Source organism: Excalfactoria chinensis, chromosome 2 (genome assembly GCF_039878825.1).
Source record: "Excalfactoria chinensis isolate bCotChi1 chromosome 2, bCotChi1.hap2, whole genome shotgun sequence".
NCBI lineage: Eukaryota > Metazoa > Chordata > Aves > Galliformes > Phasianidae > Excalfactoria > Excalfactoria chinensis.
Window position 1 is genome coordinate 41,364,709 of NC_092826.1, and position 24,394 is coordinate 41,389,102.

The following is a 24,394-nucleotide window of genomic DNA, read 5'->3' on the forward strand; positions in this document are numbered from 1 at the left end:
TCTGTGAACTCACAGATAGAAATAAAAGTCAATTAATAGCACTTATAAATCAGATCCAGCAGATTCCTAAGGGACATAAACCTTGCTAGCAGAAGCCACTGATTGGACCTCTGTCTATAAAGCTGAAAGTTGTCTGTTGCTTGTGCATTCTTAAATCATCATCATCATCATAGTATCATAGTATCGTGCGAGTTGGAAGGGACCTTAGAGATCATGACCAATTAAGAGTCAGTGAAAAATCTTCATGGTGCAAATGCTTATTTTCTCATGTCAGTCTACATCTATGCCAAGTAATGGAAATTTTACACTGAAGTACCGAAACAACAACAAAAAATAAATGAAAAACCCACAGAAGAAAAGCAGTTCTCAGCTCTTTTTGCTACTTGCATATTAGCACAGAGGATAAAGAGAACAAGTATTGCTTACTTAATGTACAGATGATTATAACCTGAAATTGTGACAACCCTCTAGGAGACCACTGCCCAGAGGACTTTGGTTTCTCAGGAAGGAGAGGTTTCTGATGAATTCACTGGGGTGCAGCTGCAGTTCAGGGGAGCTGCTCTGATCCACAAGGTAACAGATGGAACATGTGGTGAGACTGATGCCCCTTGGGGGGGGGGGGAAATGGGGAGGAGGGTTCAGCAAATAGACTCAACAGCAGCTCAGAAACCTAATTTGTGCTTTGCCATCAATCACCAGATTTTATAATTCTTCTGCTTTCCCATAATTATGCTTGTAGTTGCATGATATTATTACACTAACTTGATAATAAAAATAGCAAATACGTAGCAAAATAGTTACAAAACAGCAGACAAGATATATATCTTGCATCGTTCCACTTCAAAAACATTGTCAATGTTTTATAATAGTAGTAGATTTTTTTGCTAGCTTCTTGACCAAAGTCCTTATTGAAGAAGACACAACACGCAAATCAGTGTCATTTTTAAGGCACTAATCCAGATCTCAATACAAAGCCTGCAGAAAGCTGCACACAGCAGTTAAGGTGCCAAGACTAGGAGCGGCTGTACTGCACTGTGCTGTACTTGGTGACTCTGGAGGACTTGCTCAGCATGGAGCTGGCAGGAGGTGCCCTCTCCATGGCAGAGCCTGCCTGGCTCAGCAGGGAGTCCGTGATCAGCACCTGTTCAGCTCTACCAGACCCTGCTGAGCCTGTGAGGTCATTCTCATTCACCACCATGCTCTGCTCTTCAGACAAGGTGGGAAAGCTCAGTGAGCCCTGCTCAGTGCTGGGCACGAGCACCGTCTCCCGCTCCCTCACCACCACGTATTTCGAGTCAGGGAGGTCCTGAACTCCTATGGTTCCTAGCCCAGGGCCCTCTGATGTCACCATCCTTTCTGTAACCACCATGTTGTTTCCGGATGGCAGGTTGGGGATTTCCACCATTCCCCTCAAGCTTGAGGCAGGGGCCAGCACCCTCTCTGTCACCACTATGTTCTCCTTAAACTGGGGATCTAAAAAGCTGGCAGCTGAGCGGGTAGGGCCCCCTGCAGAATAAGATGTTTCTGTCACGGTGACATTGGTCTCCGTGTAGGGTGTAGTGAGTGTCTGGACATCATGCTGCCCAGACTGCGATGAGGAGGTTGTCTCCATGATCACCTCCTGGGACACGGTCTCTGATCCTACAGCACCTCCTGCCTGTGCTAATGGGGTGGGTGAGAAGTAGCCACCTGAGGCAGAGGCTTGTTTGGAGCTGAAAGCCTTTTGCTCATTAACACCAAAACTGGATTCATTCTTGGAGCTAGAGTCTTTCATGTCAATGCGTCTGCCTATGCATATTTCTGCCAGAGTCTTAAATTTGTCTCCTAAATCATCAAGAAAGCGGTCATCAAGATCACCATCAATAAAGCTGCAGCAGCCGATGGAACCGTGGGGGGAGCCTGACTCCCCCTGAGAATAAACCAGGAGACAGTCCCTTGCAGCTTGAGCTTCGTCTTCTTCCGCAAAAGTGACAGCTTTCTAAAGATGGGAAGCAAAAGAAAGCAAAAGTTCATTAACAGCACTTCAAGACATAGTAAACTTGGGGATTATAATAAGAGCAACCATCAACCAACCCAGAGCAGCGCCTAGAACTGCTCTTTGCTTTTTTGAAGTTAGTCTGAGCTGGACAATAAAGTGATGAGAAGAGTACTTAGGAATTTAATGGAAAGCCTTGGGTTCTGTGAATGACTCTCACCTGTAACTAGGTCTTTGTGGGAGAGTGTCAGTGCCGTGTCTGAGAGTTATCAAACATTTAAGAGCACATTTCATGAAAAAAGGCTGACATGTCATCACCTGTCATGGCTCTTTTCACTTCTGTAGCCTGCAGGATCACACCCAAGGAGCCAAACAGTGAACAAATTACTGAGTTAAACAGTTTGGTATGTTTGGGAACATACTCCAGCATACACTGGCTCTACCCAGATCACTCTGGAACAAGAAGGATTCACAAGTTCTGATTGTATTGTTTCCAGGACAAGCTTAGCCTGAAGGCAATATCTGCAACTGGGCTGCTGCTGCTGCTGCTTTCAGACTGAGCTTGCTCTGCAACTGGGTTGCTGCTGATGCTGGCACAAATCTTTGCATGTTCTTGCAGCTGCACCAGTTGCAGGAGTGAAGGTGACCAAACCCTGTGGGCCTGCTGAACCAGCTTTAATAAAATGGTTGCTGGCTCATGCTCAGACCCACTCTTCTGCCACATTTGAAGTACTGTAGTGAGTATTAGCTCAGGCATCTGTGTAATGTGGTATATATCCAGATCCAAACTGATTATGTATATTTATCTACATTTGATCCTGGGAGCAGACACATCATTTGAGATGCTTCTAAAGAAACACCTCCTGCAAGACTTCAGCAGGCAGCTATGCACAGAATGTCTTAACATTCAGAAGAAAAATGAGCAGAAGGAAAGCAGAATTGCTACTGTTGTGTCTGTTCACCTAGTTCAGTAGTCAGAACATACAGGAGATACACAATTCCTTCCCTAGCCTGAGGTGACTCAAACCTGCACAGCTACTCCCTGCCCAGCCCATCGTCAGTCAGCTATAGAGACTGAAGATGTTTAATTTGTAGAGGTGAAGGACAATCTCTACACTCCCCGGTATATAGAAGTGGAGCCTTCCCTGTAAGTAGCTCACCAGCCTAAGAACTAATAATGGGTATTATAGAGAGAGGAATAGTTGCAATGAATAGGATTATCCTACTATTCAGTGGTTAGGTCACAAAAAAATAATTCAGAAAAGGGATTGCAACATAGGCCTGATATGCTTCTGGTGAATTGCCTTTCACCCAAACAAATCCAGCACTTCATCAGCTATCATTAAAATGCAGACCCACCCTCTACTATTTGACATCTATGGCTTATCCTTCAAAAACTTGCTCTGTGAAAGGTTTGTAGCTGTGACTCATCAAGAGTCACCAGTGCCTCCCTGCAGGACAGTTAATATGCTCCAGTCCCCAGTACTTACGTCATCTTCCTCTTGGCTTCTCAGTCACTGCTAAGTATTCTGGATCCCAAACCCTGAGAAGTGTCTCATCACTGGAGATCCCAAAGATACAACAAAACTTTGCATTGTCAAGGTCTACATCCCACACGTGAGCTTAACTCAGAAGTCCTTAATGACCCACGCACACAACACTGACCATTATCAGGATTGCTTACATATATACAATCCATTCATGTTTGCAAAAACATAAAAAGCATTTCATAATGCTAAGCATAAATTCCCAATACACTGTTATTCTCGGGTCATATGCTTACGTCAGTGAAGTAGTCTCTTAAAAATTCTTCATTCATGGCTCCTGTAGATCCCATCACCACGAGTCCTCCAGTCACCACCATGTTCCCTGCTCCAACAGATTTCATGCCTTCAGACCCTCCAGTTGCCACGTCTCTGGTAAGGTAATCAGTAACATAAAGGCCATGTCTTTGCTTTTCCCATTCTTCCCTGGTAATCGTGTTGTTCTGCTCTCTTATGTTAAAGACAGAAATACTTCCTCCTTCTGCAGTTTCCTCTGCACTCATTCCTGCTGCTGCCGCTCCTGCTGTTACAGCTGCTGCTCCTCCGGCCTCTCCTTTCAAGTTCCCCAATGTAGTGGGTAGCATGACACTTTGCATTGACTGCAAGAACAACACAAACGAGGATGTGACAAGAAAGCTGGGCTGTCTAGCATATGGAGCTCACCAAACCAGCAGCGGGGCTGGGTGGAACCTGGGAGGGTGCTGACTTAGGACATGTTCGAATTCGTACTGATTCATGTTGCTGCAGAGTAAAGAGCTTCCTGAAAGAAGGTGCAGCTTCCACAACTGTGTTCCCAAGGAGGATCACAGAAGTGTTTCCCCAGGTCACTGTTCTTAAAACTCAAAGGGTTGAGAATGAAAGAGGGGGGGAAAAAAAACAAACAAGAAAAAGACCTGTGAAACTCCAGTGTGCTCAGCCTTCCAGCTTTGGGGGAGCATGCACTGCCTGCTGTCCTTGCTGTGCTACCTGGCCCTTTCTTCTTTTCTTAGCTTCCCTGTCAAGTTCACAGTCTTTCATCAAGAATTTGGTGTGAGCACTGGCCCTAAAATCAAAGCTTTTTACCTTACTTCTTATTGTCACACAAAAACAGGCAGGTGTCATGCCCCTTTTTTTTTTTTTTTGGTTGTATAGGACAAAAAGAGAGAAGAAACACCTCTAGCATTCACTGCTCTCTTCTGTTGCATTCCTTCTACATTCTGCCTTTTAAAAAAGTATGCAATAATATTAAAATCATACTATTATTATTTTTTAAATGATCTTTTGTTTATGAAGATAAACACGTAAGAAAGTAATTTAACATGCAACCTGAAACTCTGATGGGAAGCTAAGCTTTATAATCTGATCTCTCACTGCTTTACCATACACTCCCAAACAGGCAGTGAACATTCCAGGCTTGCAGATGCAAATAGCATGGATGCTCTTCCCACACTTTATCTTCTAATCAGATACTATCAGCATGTGCTTGATTCCTTTACCTTTACTTTGTGATTTTAACACTACAGCTGGTGTTTCTAGAGCTGCTGTTTGAATTCCCCTTCCATGTACCCTTAACTGAGCCTGATGGGGTTAACTTTAATTAATATTCATGTGTGGCTAAAATCTGCTGTGCAGGTTGAAAACATTAGCTCATTATGTGGTAGAGAAGAGTGCAAAACTGAGCACTTGGATAGAAATCAAAGAAAAATGCTATTAGGGAAAACCTGCCTTCTCCTCAGGAGCTGCTCCTTCACTGTTCCAGTTACGCAACATCTCTTCGCTGCAGTCCGGTATTGCAGCAAATCCCTTCTTTGCTCCTGAACCGCACGGACACAACAGCAGTAATAGCGGAATAACTGCAGGGAAACACAAGTTTGTCATTAATGATGGGCTGATTAGTGTCCAAACGTGTTAACAGCCAATACTGATGTCTGGTCAGAAATAAGTCTTTAATGAGTTAATGAACATCATAGGAACAAATAAGGACCGCAGCCAAGTTCCCAGCTCAAGGTATTTCCTGGAAACTTATGCAGGGATGATTTTCTAAACAGTAAACTGACAATGAACCTGTCACTCCTGCAGCTGATTGTGCATCTATTTGTCCATGCTGCTACTTAAGATCTCATATAGCAAAACCAGCCCCCAAAGTGTACAACCTCAGCATTTCTAACTCCTGTCCTGTTACTAAGTAGATCAAGACACCTCCATATGGGACACTCCCATGAGTGGTCACATTTACAGCAGTTACCTGGAGAGCTCAAAATGGCTCAATTTCAGAGGGAAAACATACTTCCATGGAATTAACTTTGTTTTCTCATAGCTAGAGTGATACTACTACAATGAATTATTGCCCTTTCAAATGCAGTACTAGTATATATGGCCATGCCCTGACTGCAAGCATTTCTCTTATTTTTCAGCTTCCACCTTGTCTTACCAACATGACGTCTCACATCATGTACTGCTCGGATTAAGGAAGTGGACCTGGGTCTGTAATTAGCAAAAACATTGAGAGAGTGCTGTGTCTTGAGTGGGAAGAGCTAGGGTTCACACAGGGAAGCGTGGGAAACACTAATAGGATTCCTTAGTGCTTCCCCACCTATTATTTATAGCATTATAAGCTAATATTACAAGCTGTACATATTAACTTCAATGCTGAATGTATAATGCTGATATTACAGAAACTGACTGGAGATTTGCCATGACTGCACACAGCCTAGCAGTTTACATAAAATACATCAAGATGATAAAAACAGGGAGTACAACAGTGTATTCCCTGGTGCTTTGTGGACCTTATTTGTGGTGGTGCTTCTGACATAACGTGACATGATTACTTACGCAGCAGAAACAAAAACGCCAAGATGATTAGTGCAATTGCTCCTGGTCCCAGAACAGCTGACCCAGTGCCAGTAATTCTATCTTTGCATCCACCGTCAGCAGTACACGTACAAACATACAGTTGCAGGGACTGTGGCTGAACACAGCTGAACCCCTGGAAATCCTGTATTAGGAGGGGGACTTCGGTACTGCCTGCCTTCAGGTTCTGGGGAACCAACCGTACACTGGTGGCTAAAGCAGAAGGGTGGGGTAAATGAAAAACAAAACAAAACAAAACACAAAATGAGTGGGCAGAAAGTTAACTCGTGTAAACCTTCTCAAACTCCCAACAAACTCTCTCCAGTTAGGACCAGCCAATTCAACCCAGGTTAAGTTTATATGCACGGTAGCATACGTGTTTTTTTATTTAATCGGGTAATTTATACCGGTAACAAACTAGCCATGCTCTCTTGAAGACTCAAATAATCACACAAGAGCTTTGCGCCAGCAGAGACGATCACATAAGATAACCTTATTGCTTATAGAGCACTAACCATCACTTCATCCAGTCAGCTACAGGCTGAATTCACAAAAATCAATTTCTGTCTTTAGGAGATTAACTTGCTGTAAGCCACTGGAAGACATATTACCATGCCAGGTCTACAACGGGACTGGGCAAGAGGTGCCCAAGAGATCCAAGATAAGGAAGGTCAATATCACCCTGTTTTGAAAAGCTGTGATCTCTATAATTACTGCTAGGCTGGCTACAAGCAGGGTGAAGAAAGGTAAGATTTCTTTTTCAGTCCTAAACTGATCGCTCTGCAGTGTTACACTGTAGGATTATTGATGACAAAAATCAATCTGAGAAGAAAAAAGTATTTTCTGGTGCCTTCAATCTACCTGAAGTGTCCCTTCAAGTGTTTCCCAGGTATATATGAATAGTAAAGTAAGAAGAAAATGCTAATCTAGATTTGAAATACTCATTAAAATAATTTTTGATTTATGATCTACATATAGCAGATTCATCAAGCTAGATTAAAATGGTCCAGCTGAGGGAAGGCAACAGGCCCCAGAACATGATTATTTTTATAGCTGATAGAGGGATGGCATCTGAACACAAGCAACGTGTCCTCATATGTGATTTCATGTATGAATTATGTTTTGTCTGGATCAGCCAAGCTGAATTATTCGAATCAGCAAAGCACAATGATCCTGTAGAACTCCAGAGAACTGAAAGTAATTCAAAATATTATTATTTCTTACCATTTCTGGATGCAATTATCCAGTTTCTTGCCATTCCTTCTGGCTTATTGATGACAGAAAAGCTGTAGGGAGCACTGTTTGGGTAACTATCTATATCATTAGCTGTAACATCAACAAATGTTGCATCTGAACACACAGTCCGTACAGGGTTCTCAATAATTGGGCAGTTATCATTCTCATCTTGAACCTGAATAACAACGGTGCCAGTGACTGTTTTTGCAGGATGATCTAAGATTACAAAATATGAAAAATCAAATCAATATTTGACAGGTGCAGAAATTTGGTCTTAAAATAATAATAATAAAAACTTAATGCTTTTCTAAACACAAACATGTCTGAAATGAGTTTATAGGAGCAGTGTTTTATTCCTTATGTCAATGAATGTGTTAACAAAGTTCTTCTGAAGGCAAATTATTTCACTACCTTAATGTTAAAATGTATTTCTTGCGCATAGTTACACAATAACAAGCAGGTTACTAAGAATTCTAACTAGATACACAAGAAGCTCAGAGATTCTTTCCAACTTAGCTTTCCAGAAAATATAGGACTTTGAAATCTGCTTATTATCATAGTGAGATACTGACTGCTTCCACCTAGGTCTTCACAAAACTTGTTTTAAAAGTTCATCTCCATACAAAGAGAAACAGGCATCCTGGGAATGCAGTCCAAGGCTCATTCCATTTCATAGAGTTGCCTTTGTCCCTCCTCCAAAGACAGAGCCTATTGGAAACTGCACTCGGTATCTAAATTTTAGGCAGCTGAAGGTAGGTTAAACCAACTGTATCTGTAGAAATACAAACTAAGCCCTAAAACAAAACAAAACAACAACCCAGGAAATTAACAAAAGACACCTGACCCAGTAATGCAGAAACAGAACTTTCTAAACTTACCAGTAGTTACACCCAACATGGTAAAAGTGTAGGTACCATTTACTACATAAGCTGATTCGTAATCAAGGTTTTTAGCAAGCTGGATTTCACCAGTATTTGAATTTATCATGATCCAGTTTGCTGGGTCTCTTCCTTTGATATATCTGATGAAAAACACACAAAACATAAAAATATCACATATTTATAAAGTTCAGAACAACCACCAGAATTAAAAACAGTTTCACACTATGCCTACTCTTTGTTAGTGAAGGCCAAACTCTGATGCTGCTGCCACTGTAATTACTTTCAACTATTAACCTTAGATTATAAACTGACTCTGGATGTCACAGCATACACTGGATGTTAAAACCTGCTTTTTCCTCTCAAGGCAGCCAGGACCGGCCAGGTGTGATAATGTTATCGAGTGAAACGAGAACACTTATTCCACTCTAGAGGAAGCATGCTGCTGGTCACGTTGCTCCCCTTCCCCTGACCCTCCTCCTAGCCATGGGTGAGCAGCAGCCCCCTGGAAAGGCTGTATAACAGGCATGGAGAAAGGGACCCAGGGTTGGGTTTATACATTTGTTAGTTCACATCACTTCTAAATGCCACTGTAGTGGCAGTTCAGCAATGTTTTAGCTGACAAGCTACAATTCAAAAGATAAAAACAGCCACATGAATGCATGTGCAGGCTTATCTACCCTAATATCCTTTCTGTCCAACTTCTGTGTGTTTCTATATACCCCTTCCTGATGTTTCTGCATGTAAATATGGACAATTTCAACACAAGCACTCATCATTTACAAGAAAATAAGTAGGATTTTTCAAGTCAGTCATTTTCTGCATAATAGAATATTGATAGTAACAGTGTTCTTTTTGTTGTGAATTATGCGTAGGAGAGAACAGATTGCCACTGAAATCACTTCAGGTCAATACACACATTTCTACAGTAAGATGTAGATTTTAACATGAGGGCTATAAAATGATTCTTACTTAATGTTCACTGCTGCTTTTCCAGTGTCTTCATCAAGGGCTTGATACTGTCCAATGACCTGGCTCACTCGCACACTCTCACTCACTTCAATAATTTTTGTGCCACCAGGGAATACAAGGCCTTCCCTCACATCGATCACGTGAATTCTGATTGGAATCGTTTGTGCTTTATAACTTTTTTTAATGGACTTGTGAAATTCTGCTTTGTTTGTAACAACGAAACCCAGGTTTAGGCTTTTCATTTCTTCATAATTTAACGCCTAGAGCAATCAAAAACAAACAAGAAATCCCTCAGAATTAGATGGTATTCTATACTGAGACAACATCCAGATGTTCAATATTTAAACAGTGCTTATGGAGGATGCTACAGTGGAAAGAACCATAGATCAGCATGTTACTCTCAATTCAAAACACCTCTTCAAGAGCACATTAAGATTATTCCTTGTTTTTCCATGGACGTCACGACTGGTATTACTTTACATTATTAAACTAGTCTAAGGTATGTGCAACAAATCCTACATATATATTTTGTATTTACCTTTAGTGAATCCCTACTCAGAATTATTCTGCTTTTTTTTTTTTTTTTTTTTTTTTTTTTTTAATGACTTGGTTACTTAGTAATGCTTATAATTTTATTATTATTATTATTATTATTATTATTATTATTATATTTCTAATAATTTCCAAATTTCAGGTAAAGAAACCAGAGTAGAAGAAAAAATAAAACTCAGCATACTATGCATCTTCAGCTCCTGTCACTAAAGAGGAGTGAAAGCTCCAAGGAAATCCACAAAATAAACAGTCTGTAGCCACGGCTCATGGAATAGGTGCTGCCTGCAGTTCTCTGTGGCCATGGGAAATAAATAAACTGAGACAAGCAAGGAGAGCAAAAATGTGGGAAGGATTACAGCATATGTGCTACTGGCACTGCTGCCCAACAACAAGGAAGATCTGTGGATTTCTGTTTGACTGGATACATACTGCCACCACAAAGAACATGTGGGACAAAAGTATTATTTGGTATAGAATTACCATAATATAGTATAGAATTACCCAATAATATAAGAGGAGCATCCACAGCATACATTTGTAGTTTATTTACTAACTATAAGTAATTTGTACATCAATCTCTATTAAGGGAATCAATTACTCTAATACTTAAAGTCCCCCAAGAATACACTAACCTTCACAAGAGTCAAAACTCCTTCATTTGTTTTGGTATCTGTTACAATACGAAAATAGCCGCCTTCGTTACCAGAGACAAATGAAAAGTTTGCCAACCAGTTATCAGAAAATTCTTCATCTTTATCAAATACTTTTATTCTCATAATTTCCACATTTGCTCTGTTTTCTTCAATGCTTCCTTCAAACTGCAAGGATAAGAAGATTTAAATGTAAAAAGGTGTCCTGATCTACACCATTTTGTCAGTACAAAGAAGTCTGCATAAGGTTTTCTTAAGCAATGGGATACCAGCAACTGTATGAACACACCAAATGAGATGGTAAATGTACTTACAGCAGAACTTTCAAGCACAGGCAGGTTGTCATTGACATCCAAAATCTTGATTTCTAAAGAGCATGTTGCACTATTCCCATCTGCTGCACCACCACGGTCCTTCCCTTCCACCACCAAAGAATAGCTACTTTGTGTCTGTCATAATTAGAAAATAAAAAGGAAGAAGTGTTCAAACTAGTCTAAATTTATGTTGCCTTACTGTATTACCTGTGCCTTATTTTGTCAAAATCTCTCAAGCAATGGCTGATTAAAACTCATCTCTCTACTATTAAATCTTACACATAGCTCTTTCTACTGGAATAAAGCTGAGTCTTAGAAAAGGGTTTGGGAGTTTTGCATTTTCCTCCCAAAGAGTTAGACTGTGCTCAAATGGAAAGTGGAAAAATTTCAGCAGCCACAAAGAGGATGCAGCAATACCTGCACATTAAGACAGAGCTAGATACAAGGATGGTGTCCACAGCCTCTGAGAGCTAATATAAAGATCACCATCTGCTGGCCGGTAAAAATACATGCAAGCATAGGGAAAGTTGCCAAGAATATCTGGCTTTCGACACACTCACAGCACCACCATCCCTTATCCTTTAGGACCTGATTTGTACAGCAATCTACAAAAGTCTAGATTCAACCAGCAGCTTTACAGGTGGTGACCTGGGTGTTCTACCCACAGGCTCACCAGCAAAGAAATGACACCCCTTTGTCATGTAACTGCTGCCCAGCAGAAGGGACAGAACACAACAGCCACCAACTGGCATTGGGAGAGAGAAGAGACAGGGTGAAAGCAAGCTTTACCTCATCCCCTCCCAAAGCCACTGGAAAACATACATCAGACAGACAAGGAATGGTCCTTTAAACCCAACTGGGATGAAGGAAGGTGAGAAGTGACAACAAGTACCAGAAGAATGCTATCAACAGATAATGTTTTTTTTTTTTTTTTTACCTCTCTGTCAAGTTTTATTGCTGCTACTTGAACCTCGCCAGTATCTTTATTAATAGTGAATGCAGAACTAGGGCTTTGGGAAATGATCTTGAAAGCAATTTTGGAATTCAGGTTATTTGGTTCATCTGCATCCGTTGCATTTAACCTCATCACAATTGTACCTGAAAAAAACCACAACACAATACTTGGTTATACTGCCATGCACTGGCAAGTATTTTTACTGTAATGCCACAGGTAGGAGCGAGCTGCCAGATGCAATGCACAATTTTCTGATGCCTCTACCTTTGCTAATTTAATAGAGCTGAACAAGTGTTCTTGAAATCCATTTTATGTTAAAAGCTCTCAAACAAAAATTACACTCTCAACACAGATCTGAAGGCTGTAGAATTCAACTCATCACTACTATCCAACGAGTTGAACTCTCACAAGAATTCTGACAGAAAACTTTGGATATTGCATAAAGGAGATGGCAACTTTATTCAGACAGTAAATTGCGTTTCCCTCATATATCATTCTAAAGGAAACTGGACAACTTTTGTACATGATCATCAATACAACATCTGCCCTTTACTGACTGATGCCTTCCAACAGCTTAATTCAAAATAAATGGTGGCCCCCATGCTGCAGGCCCCTTACATGCATGACACAGGATATTTTACTTGGAAAGGGCCAACCTCAGTGTCCAGCACTATTACTTGGCTTTGAGCATCAGCTGGAATTCAGGAAGAGAGACAGTTACCATATGGCTGCTACTGACTTAAAAGGCAGCTGCGGGAACTTAATACCTCAATCAAATGGATGGTCAGTAATTTCTATCCTCAGACTACCACGGCACTGAAATGGACATAATATCAGGTATTTATTAGGATGTTTTACTCTGGGAAACAGTCTACTGCACCGAGACCTGTTCTTATGTTTACTGTCATTAATAGGAAAATTGACAATAACTTGTTCTCTGAGGTTTGGGTGATGGTCATATACTCTCAGCATCAAAGTGCTTCTTTAGACTATTAAGTAAAGGAGAACTTTTCTTAAACACAGCAGAGCTGAATTCCTCCAAAATAGTCTGGAATTGCTAGGACAGGAGATGGATGGAATTCTCCATGCAGTGTCTAGTTAAAGACTACAGTCCCAGGCTTGATGGCAGCTTTGACCCAAAAACAAAGTTGTCATAAGAGGAAGTCTTGTTCTCTGTTACCTTTATATGCATACTTTCCCTTCACCGCACTGCACAACTCAGCCCTGAATAAAAACATGCATTCAAACTTGGATAACCTGTCCTACACAAGCAAGATAATGCACTATTGTTACTACAGATATGCTGCTTCAATGGCTACATTCACTTCTGTCCTTGAATGAGCTCAGAAGAGATATATTAAAAAAAATATAAAACATTACCTGTTTCACTTAGTTCTTCAATTGAACCAACAAAAACTTCATGTGAAAACACTGGAGGATTGTCATTTATATCTAGAACTCTAATTGGGAGGTCTATTGGCTCTTCCAGTTTTGCTCCTGTCTTGTCTAGAGCATGACCTCGCAGCTGAAATGATTCAGACAGAGACAATAAGAAAAATGAGCAACTGTAATACATATGTGTGAGTATGGACACAATTTAAATATATACTAACATCATGTATAACAATATTAGCAGTTATATATATGTATATACACACACACACACATATATAAATGTCCAGAAACGTTAAAATTTATTGAAATAATAGATATTTTTATTAAAAAAGGAAAGAAGAGCACTTACAAGGGTAAAGTTAATATTCCACTTACAAATAGTATTGGATTCTTTTCTCTGTCAACCCTCCCTGTGATGTTCAAGTCTCCAGTCTTTCCATTGATAACAAACAGTCCAAAAGGGGGTTCCGTAACTCCTTGACCAGATATAGTGTAAGTTACCACTATCCCTGTTTCTTCAAAATCAGAATGTATCTAGGAGGAACATGATAGAGTAAATAGTAATTGGTAAATAAAACCACGTTTAAGAAGACAATCTTTTTAGCTATTTTTGTAATGAACAAACAAAAATTAGTATTAAATACAGTTTTCCTACATTGTTTACAGTGTGTAGATGCTGAGATGAAAGCAGAAGAAAAAGTTACGTGGTCTCTTTGAAGATCTAGTCCAAGGGAGACTAGGAATGTGACAGACAGTGCAAAAGCTGGGAACCACAGAACAGAGAGGTCTGTGGGAGAAGAAAACTCTGACTACATGGACAAAGAAAGTTGGATGGTATACAAGTGCAAGGAAGAGTCTGACTGCTCCATGTACACCCTTCTGTCCAATCACCACCAGCACTTTTAGGAGCTGCTAGCCAACCTGAACCAGAGCTGAGTAACAATGGTTGGGTGGTAGAGTGAAAAAATTCAAAAACACTGCATTTCCAAAAGCATTAAGAAAACTGTTGAGTGGGAAAAGATGAGAGACTCAGCCAAATTAGGCTTCAAGAGTAACTCATCTACAGAAGGAAGCTAAATGAAATGTGCCATTCTTCTACTAGTATTCAATATTTCATTAAAATTAAAGAAAGATCTGTGTCTGTGGTTAGGGCAGCCACATCTTTATTTTATATTTTCATCTCTGTATATTCTGTATTTATCTCTTTTCGGGGCTTACTCTAGCAATTGGATTCCTATAGGAATTGTCTTCCTCTTCCCGTATGAAAGCAGGAGGGACTGTCCATTCTCGCTTCTGTCTGACTGGGCTGTTGGGTTGAAATAATTTGCCAGGCCTGAAATGTCGATTGTAAATCTGTGAAAAATCAAAGCTAAGCGTCAGCATAACATCTAGTTACTTAAGATACACTGCTTTATTGCTGTGCTAGTCCAGGCTATACACTCTTACAATAGTAATTTTGAAATCACAGAGCAGCACTAGCATTCTGAAGCACAATTTAAAACTATACATTCCTGAAGTTGTTTGAAGAGAAAAACTACAGTAATCTTTTAATCAAGACAGACATATAAAGCACAAGGTTTAAATACACAGGCACGTTCACATGACCAGGGTATGCTGATAGTACACCCATTCTGGCAGATTTAAGTGCTTGTCACCAGATGTGGAATGAAGTTTGCCACTGATACTGCTGCAGACAACTATTTCTGCCTTATTATGCTGATTAATGTCCCATCAATACCGACCAGTACTCAGCTTCTTCTGTAATACAAGATACATGCAATAAGAAACCCATTCACTGTCTCAGCTATCTTTGGCCAGCTACCCCTCATTCCCGCTGACACTCTTCCTCCTCCTGTCCTGCTGGTTTCCAGATCCACCTTCAGGCACTGATAAAGAAAAGCATTAAATCCTACCTTCCAATGGAGTCCATTTCCACAACTGAGACAGATCTGTAATGAAAGTAATGATAAATATTAATTCAGTGTCACTTTAGCAGTACATTTCTTTATCCACTAAGAGCCCAGGATAGCTATGCATGCCCCAAGACACTGTAGTTAGGTACCTCTTGTTAACTGTAAGCAATTGGAGTCTCTGTCTAATTATCAGAGATCCTGTGTTTGCATTCCCTGACGCTCCAAAGGTGATTTTTATTGACCTAAGGCCTAAGGAAAATTAGGCTTAGAGAAGTGATTTTCGATTGAAGTCAGTAAACCATAGAATCATAGGGCTTGGAAGGGACCTCTAAAGATCATCTAGTTACCTGTTATAGCAGGTTCCTTACAGTAGCTTGCACAGACAGGCATCTGGGTAGGTTCTAAATACCACCAGAGAAAGAGACTCTAACACCTTTCTGGGCATCCTGTGCCAGTGCTCTGTCATCCTTGCAGTAAAGATCTTTCTCATGTTCAAGTGGCACTTCCTGTGGTTCAGTTTGCATCCCTAGCCCCTTGTTCTGTCACTGAGAGGAGCATGACTGTATCCACTTGACTCCCACCCATTTGATATTTACAAGCATTGGCAAGATCCCCCAGGTCTTCTCCAGGATGAACAGTTCCAGGTCTCTCAGCCTTCTCCCATAAGGCAGAAGCCCCAGGCCTCTCATCATCTTTGTGGCCCTCTGTTGGACTCTCTAGAAATTCTCTGTCCTGCTTGAACTGAGGGGCCCAGAACTGGATGCAGTACTCCAGATGTGGCCTCACCAGAGCAGAGTAGAAGGGGAGCATCACCTTCCTCAACCTGCTGGCTACCTGATTATTGCTGCCCAGGTGCAGGACTCTATACTTGCTTTTGTTGAACCTTATACGGTTCCTCTCCATTTAACTTTCCAACCTGTCCAGGGCTCCCTGAACAGCAGCGCAGCCTTCTGGTGTTGTCAGCTACTCCACCCAGCTTTGTATCATCAGCAAGCTAGCTGAGGGTGGATTTTATCCCTTCACCCAGGCCACTGAGAATATGTGAAATACTTTAAATCTTCTTTTTGATTGGTTTTCAAACTGCTATCCGGGCTCTCACTATTCATCCCTTCAATCTGACACTGATTGCTACATCATAGCTTGATAGAATATTTTAATTCTCTCTTTCTCACACAACGCTACACAGCAGTGGACAAGGTTGGGAAAAGTAGCAGACTGTGGTTTCAACTTGCACAACAAAACCTTTTCAAGCAGCAGTTTTCCCAGTGTGTATATCCTGAAGACAAAAATCAGCAAGCAGGAGGTTCCCTAATGCATTGTGAGGGCTGCAGGATCTTGTACCTTACATCAAGTTTTTCTTATGAATATTCTTAATCTTATTCATTATTCATATGAATTTTTAAAATTAGTTTTTCTGATTTATGAGATTATACCAGCAAGATAATGCATAACAGGAGAACACTGGTTTTCCAGGCAAGGTTTTCCAACAGGAACAATAATAATTCTTTAGGAAGCAGTTGTCAAGGTGTCATCTTGAACATCCTTATTTGCTTTCACAAGCTGAAGGGACAAAGAATGAACAGAGACATGGGGCACCAGGAGAGAAGTTTCTGTGTATCAGAAGCCTGAGAACCACAACGTAAACTAAAGCATCTGAAGTTTGCAAATATCTCAGTGGATAAAAGAGCCATCAAGGAAGTAGAGAAAATCCTGTTAGTCATTAGAAGTAGAGTCTTATTAAAGAGCCTCAAGCATTCTACTTTCTTGCTAAGAAAGACGATTTTGGTTCTTTGCTTTTTAACCTACAATAGTTTGTGGTCCATAGGCAACCCCCTAAGGAAGTTTAAAGAGATCTAAAATAGGTGTTTAACAATGGCAATTTCATTTTTGAGATGCAAGAGATACATCTGGAAGACGTATATGGACATAACCGGAATTTTTACTGAAAATATGTAGAAGACACTAAAAATTCAAAATTAAGAAAAACATTATTAATGAATTATTTTTCAGAAAAAAAAGTCACATCATCTACACATGCTGAACTTTGAAATTCCCTTTTTCAATATACTACAACTGCCTTCTATTAAGTGGCTTAGGAGGGAAAACCCCCATCTGTCACTTGGTGTGAATCAGCCTCAGCACAAAAACCCAGATGTCTACTGATGAAATCTATTGATGACACGGAGCTGGGAAGGCACTGGCAAGACAATTGGATTGTTACAGAAAATTAGTCAGAAAATCTGAAGCCTGAAGTAAGAAAAAAGGAATGAAATATTGCAGGAAAGCAGCTGGAATGGGTGAGGCGGCAGGGGAAAAGGAGGGAGTGACTGACATGTATAGGGAGTTCAAGGCTGCTCTTGCACAAATGCCTGCTCATGTCTTGTGAAGGAAGTGACTGAGGAGACAGATTTTGAACACACAGCTTCATTTTATACTGGAAAGATGCAGAATGAGTAAGCAAGAAGGTGTGTACGCCTATTTGCTTTGCTATGAAACTAGAAACCCTATAAATGTGGTCTTGTCACATGCTGTGCTGGTCAGTTTCATGTTGAAGACCACTGGCAAGTGGACATTCTGTACACTTACCAAAGTGAACTGAAAAGACACTGAATGATTATCTCTGAGTTCATCTCCCTGCCCTGGGGCAGGATGAGTAACATCCATCTGCTGCCCAACATCTGTTTAACCTGTTTCTAAAAACTAGTGATGGAGATCACAGCATTGCTGCTGAGAACATAACAGTACCCAAGTAAAGCTTTGTGGGCTTTACTTCAGACTAGAATTAGCCTGACACCGTGGAAAAAACAGCCACAGAAGTGATGGAAACATCTCTCAGGACAGTTTCAGTCCCAAAGGGTCAGACTGACACACTCTGGAGATCAGCTTCAGAAGCACAATTTGATCCAATCAAATATGTGCACCCTACATCCACTGCATGTGTTTCCTATAACAGACACCAAAACAGCTACACTGAGATGTCTTAATCACAAACTGAATCTCTCTCTTTGTCACGCAGACAACGTAACTAGGAAACAGCACAACTCCCTCTTCATGACAATCACCTTTCACATATAAGAAAAGAAAACTTCTCATCCACCCAGATCCTCCCCAGGACTTTCCTCCAGGCTGTACAGCCCCAACTCTCTCAGCCTCTCCTTGTAGGGAGGTGTTCCATCCCTTACATCATTTTTGTGGCCCTCCTCTGGATGTGCTCCAACAAGTCTATGTCTCTCCTGTACTGAGGACTCTACATCTAGATTCAGTACTTCAGGTGAGGCCTCACCATTGCAGAGCAGAAGGGGAGGATCACCTCCCTCATGCTGCTGGCCATGCTTCTTTTGATACAGCACGGGATACAGCTGGCTTTCTGGCACTGTTCCTATGAATTCTGAAAATAAACTGCTACTGATGGTAACATTACAATAGTGACTCCAAGTATTCTGTACTGATCTTCATCATATCCAGCCTAATGTCTAAAATATCAAATATTAAGGATGTACAACCTAAGAAAACATCCATAGGAAAGAGAATCTCAAATCCATTCTCACTCATATACAGAACACTTTTTAAGATGTCCTCTCTTGAAGACACGATGGCTACCTACTAGTGCAATCACCCTTCACGGATCTGTCTATGTGACAATGCCATGGCTCCAGGTGCATGCCCTGGACATGATCCATGTTGGTCTCAACCCTACAGGCACCATCGCTGGGCATACCCTGACATTCCTAGAAAAAGGTCAGAGGTAGAGATGGGAAAGCTGCTGGGACCTCCATACAGTCCTCAGGGCTGATGCTATGGATGTAGACCACGGGTACTGAGGGAACACAGTCAACCAATAGATGCTCCCAGGAAAAACAGGAAAGGAAGAACCTGTATTTTTTCTGCAAGCATTTTGCTTTTTAGTCAGTTCTTTGGGTTTTACAATTATCAGTGTCTTCTTTGCATGTCTTTTGACACCAGTGACTCCAGTTGAATGCTCACAGAAGCAGCTACTTTCACCCGCAACAATAGGTTCATCTTGATTAAAAACCACCACACACAAGAATACACACACAAAAAGGGAACACCCTACAGTTCTTCTCTCTCCCATCACCAACCAAGCAGGGCAGTTTTAGTTCCCGGAATATCACATCCTGCATTAAAACTGTAAGGCAACAGGTCTCCACTTAACCTGCTGTTTGGGACCTGAAGCATGAGAAATCCTGCCCAGCTCCCTGCAGCCCTCCTGAGCCCTGTTCAGCTCTCTGCTCCTGGCCAGGCCTGGCCTCCACCGTGCCTGGGCAGCGGCTGCCCAACTCTGCTGGTGTTTCACCAGGCACGGAGAGTGAGCTGCTCAGTAATGCCTCTGATGTCAAGGAAAGTTTCTTGGGGAGTTGCTAGAAACAGACAGAAAACATCAGCCCAAACCAAACCCACACTTTCTTAGGTCTCAGTACATTTCGGAACTTGCTTCTAGTACGGAAAGCTATTCCATAGGACAAAAGGTCTAAAAGTTGAGGCCATGGAAGAGGAAAACCCATGTATCTCGTAAGGGTTTTGTTTCTTTTCTCTAAGTTTTCCAGTAAATGTTACATACGATCCATTTTCCTTCCTGGCACAGCTCCTTCGAACAGGTAATGCAGTTTACAGACAGTACACCGAACAAGATGACTGCTGTACCAATTCCCCTAACCCTCCCGGAACCCAGACAAAACCCACCCATTTCCAGACACAGAGGAGTCGTTTTCATCGCTTTTCCCGACTTTTCCCAACTTTCAGATCTCCCTTTCACCTCCTTCCCAGGAAGCGAACCCAAGAGCTACAAAAGCCTCGACGGGAAGCTCCCTCCCCACGCCCCGCTCCCGCACACGATCCCCGGGGCACCGCGCAGCGCCCGCACTTCCCTCCCGGCTCCCACCGTGCGGCCCAGCCCCGGGGAAGGGACTCACCAGCAGCACTAGCAGCGCCAGCAACCGCACCGCCGCCGCGATGCCCCGCGACATGGCCGCCGCCTGCACGCCGCGTCCGGGACGGGGTCACCTCCTGCGGCCGTCAAGGGAAATGGAGGCGGCCCGGCGAGGGGCGCGATAGTAGCCGCGGGTGGGTGGGGAGAGCAGCCGGGGAGCGCCGGGGATGGGGGCAGGTAGCGCCCGTCTCGCCCCGCCCGGCCCGGCCCCGCCCGGCCAGACCGCGGAGAGCCCCCGGCACCGCCCCGCCGAGAAAGGAGGAGGTGTGCAAAGAAACTCTGACAACCGACCGATAAATTAATGAGTGACTGAAAGGAGAATGGGAATTTTCGTGGGAAAATGAAACGGGGAGATGTTTTAGCGCAGCCTTCTGACAATTCCCGTAATCCTCTTTTTAACGTGCTTCCAGCTATATTCTTCCTACTCCTATCCGGCAGAGATCTCTCCTGGATACGCCTCATTAATTGATGCTGACAAAGACATAACTGATTATTCACAATGGCGAAAGAAGTAAATACACTTCCTGTACATCCTTTGTTATACGAGGTGCTTACCTGATTGCTCTTTCTAAGATCACTCTCAATTGTCATAAATAATTTTGGAAGCAACTGGTTGTAGAGCTACCAGTGATGCTTACCAGGGAACCAACCTTACTGTAGTCTTCTCAGTGATGCAGAATCACAGGATGGCCCGGGTTGGAAGGGACCTCAAGGATCATGAAGCTCCAACACCCCCGCCACAGGCTTGGCCACCAACCTCTACATTTAATACTAGACCAGGATGCACAGGGCCCCATCCAATCTGGTCTTGAACACCTCTAGGGATAGGGCATCCACAGCTTCTCTGGACAGCCTGTTCCAACACCTCACCGCTCACAGTAAATACACTGTGTTCCCCTGTTATGTATTGTAACAATGTGTAGTGAACAGAATCATAGAATCATAGAATTGCAGAAGCATTAAGGTTGGAAAACACACCCAAAGTCCCCTAGCCCAACCATCAACTCATTCCCATCACATGACTCCACCACCTTCCTGGGCAGCCTCACCACTCTGAGAAGCTTTTCCTAATATCCAACATGTATTGGAAGGGACACATAAGGATCATCAAGTCCAGCTCCTGGCTCCACACAGGACTACACAAAAATCAGACCATATGACTGAGGGCATTGTCCAAATGGTCCTTGAACTCCAACAGCTTGGATCCATGACCTGGGCAGCCTGTTCCATGCTCATCATCCTCTGGCAAATAACCTTTTCCTAATAACCAAGCTGTCCCTCCCCTGACACAGCTCCATGCTGTTCCCTCAGGCCCTTTAACTGTCCACAGAGAGCAGAGTTCAGAGCTCTCCTCTCATGAGGAACTCCAGGCCACTGTGAGACCTCTCAGCTTCCTCTGCACCAGGCTGAGCAAACCAAGGGACCTCAGTGACTCCTCACACACCTTGCCCTCTAGACCCTTTGCTATCTTTGTAGCCCTCCTTTGGACACTCTCAAATAGTTTTACATCATTTTTGTACTGTAGTGCAGTGTATTAGCAGAACAGTCCCTTCTCTCAACTGTCCGGCAATGCTATGCTTGGTGGTTCCCAGGGTATGGTTGCCTTTCCTGGCTGTCTATGCACACTGTTAACTAATGAAGGACACTTGCTGTTGACCAAGAATTTAGGGAAGGTGTGCAGTTTTGGGCAGATCTAGCAACCAACATGACAGGCACAGCAAATAGCCAAACACTGGAGTTCTTTTTTAGTAATTCTTGTTTAAGATAAGTGACATAGAGCATGTCTTAGAGAGACTTTATTTATAGTACTTCAAATATGGTGATTTAGAAGTAGATTCCAATCCTAGCCTGATGCTTAAGCAAAACATGAAAGCATTTCATTACATCAGATGGTTGTCAGAGAAGAATCTTGATTTACAGCTTTTGTCTTAATGATTCACTTGGCTCTGTGGAGTTCTGAAACAGCTTTTGGTTGTCCATCCAGTTAAAGAAGTGTTAGTAAATGTATATTCACCATCATTAGGTACCTGGGTGTCCTTGTGGATGATAGGTTGGCCATGAGCCAGCAGTGTGCCCTTGTGGACAAAAAGGCCAATGGCATTCTGGGGTATTAAAGAGAGCGTGGCCAGCAGGTCGAGGGAGGTGATCCTCCCCCTTTACTCTGCCCTGGTAAGGCCTCATCCGGAATACTGTGTCCAGTTCTGGGCTCCCCAGTACAAAAAAGACAGGGATCTCTTGGAAAGAGTCCAGCGGATGGCCACAAAGATGGTGAAGGGCCTGGAGCATCTCCTCTATGAAGAAAGGCTAATTGAACTGGATCTGTTTAGCCTTGAGAAAAGAAGACTGAGAAGGGACTTGATCCAGGTCTATAAATATTTGAGGTGTGGGGGGCAAAGTGGCGAGGCCAGACTCTTTTCAGCAGTGTGTGGAGACAGGACAAGGGGAAACAGCCAGAAACTGGAGCATAGGAAGTTCCACACAAATGTGCGCAAGAACTTCTTTATGGTGAGGGTGATGGAGCACTGGAACAGGCTGCCCAGGGAGGTGGTGGAGTCTCCTTCTCTGGAGATATTCAAGACCTGCCTGGACACCTACCTGTGTGACCTGGTGTAGGGAACCTGCTTTGGCAGGGGGGTTGGACTCGATGATCTCTGGAGGTCCCTTCAAACCTTTATGATTCTGTGATGCTGTGATTCACCATTTTTGAATGCTGATACGATGGAATAAAAAGTTAATTTAATTTAATTTGAAAAATCCTTAGCACTGATTTCCTTTAAAAGAAAATCTCTCCAAGCAACTTGCCAACAGCAAGACCAAAAGCTCTTCTGCATATTATTTCACTGGAACGTAGACATCTGTGTTACCTACATGTCCTGCACATCCTCAAGACTCTCAATCATCATGAAAAAGAAAAAAGCTTGCAGGAATATTTGAAATATTATGAAACTTCTGTTCCCTGGTATGGAAAACTATTTAGTATTTTACACTAGTAAAATGCCTGATGTTTTGAAATAAGTGTCAGGCAGCATCAGTTTATTTCTAACACAGCTCCTAGCTGTGCCAGTATCCCCCTGAAGTTGAATTTCTAGCTTTTCTTCACTTTAAACTGGCAGCTGCAAAACTTTCCTCCTCCCACCACAGTTTTGACCCCAAAGCCAGCAGGCATGGGAGGATCCGTGCAGCATTAGATCTTTGTTTTCCTTCTGGAGATAGCAGCAGTTCAAAGTTCACAGGCTCCAGAGAACAAAGGAAATTCACTGCTGCTTTTAAAACCTTAAAAGCAGCCATGCCCTTTAGTGCTGGCCCAGGAAAGAGGCTCTCCAAGATGTACATCAGGTGCTGTTTTCTCGATGTACAGAAGTCTGCTGGCATTCTTTATGTAGGGTTTGAACAAATTATCTTCTAAAACAACACACATCTTTCCCAGAGAGGCGGAGTGCTTGCTTCCGGTGCTGGTAATTGTCAGCACAAGCATTCCGGTGAGGTATGGTCTCACCTATGGCCTCTGTGCAAGAGGTTTGGTGACTCACCCAGCCTTGCCTGGTCCCAGTGTGGCGACCACTCCCTCTGTGCTGAGTATCGCCCTGCAGCAACGCTAGGCAGTGGCTGGGGCAGAGGACAAGGGCAAGCTCTGCCTCTTACAAAAGCAGAGGTGATCCTACTATTGCTGTTGAAAAGTAGGTGTTTTTTGTTTCCCTCATAGAAAAGCTGTGTTTCTTCTCTTAGTCAAGAGATCCAATCACATCACCCAAGTGTAGTATTTAGCAAGCGGGATTAAGGTGGAAAATCCAGCGTATATCCTCAGCAAATAAATGTTTAAATCTCATCGTGATTCATGTTGAACTATTATGAAAATCCTTCCCATTGTTTGAAACTATTTCCTGAAACTTTTCTGCATTGTTTAAAGATTCTTTACTTTACTGGAGACCCAACTTCCACTCATCTGGAAAAAAGGTACCAGAAGAAAGTAGTGCATCAAGGCTTCACATAAATGCATCAAAATTACATTTAGTTATTCATATATCATAGAATCATTGAGTAGTAGAGTGGCTTTGGTTAGAAGGGACCTCAAGGCTCATCCAGCTTCACCCCTGTACCTTGGGCAGGGCTGTCACCCACCAGATCAGGCTGCCCAAGGCCCATCCAACCTGGCCTTGAGTGCCTCCAGAGATGAGGTATATGTTTAGGGTGTTGTAGATTCTGTGAAAAAATGTACATGTTGCAGAGAAGTAT

The 24,394-nt window shown here is 42.4% G+C and overlaps 1 protein-coding gene across 1 annotated transcript; it reads right to left on the bottom strand.

The window, feature by feature from the left end:
* Window positions 1-203: 203 nt before the first annotated feature.
* DSG2 (desmoglein 2) lies at window positions 204-20,288 on the bottom strand. The gene is made up of 15 exons (XM_072328727.1): window positions 20,145-20,288; window positions 15,214-15,249; window positions 14,519-14,653; window positions 13,676-13,834; window positions 13,286-13,430; window positions 11,888-12,048; window positions 10,951-11,085; window positions 10,619-10,804; window positions 9,435-9,694; window positions 8,463-8,605; window positions 7,573-7,800; window positions 6,331-6,561; window positions 5,224-5,351; window positions 3,759-4,118; window positions 204-1,978 (listed from the first exon to the last, which is right to left on the bottom strand). Exons 1-15 carry the CDS (start codon window positions 20,196-20,198, stop codon window positions 1,013-1,015), a joined length of 3,327 nt encoding a protein of 1,108 aa, XP_072184828.1. The 5' UTR covers window positions 20,199-20,288; the 3' UTR covers window positions 204-1,012.
* Between the last annotated feature and the right edge of the window lie 4,106 nt (window positions 20,289-24,394).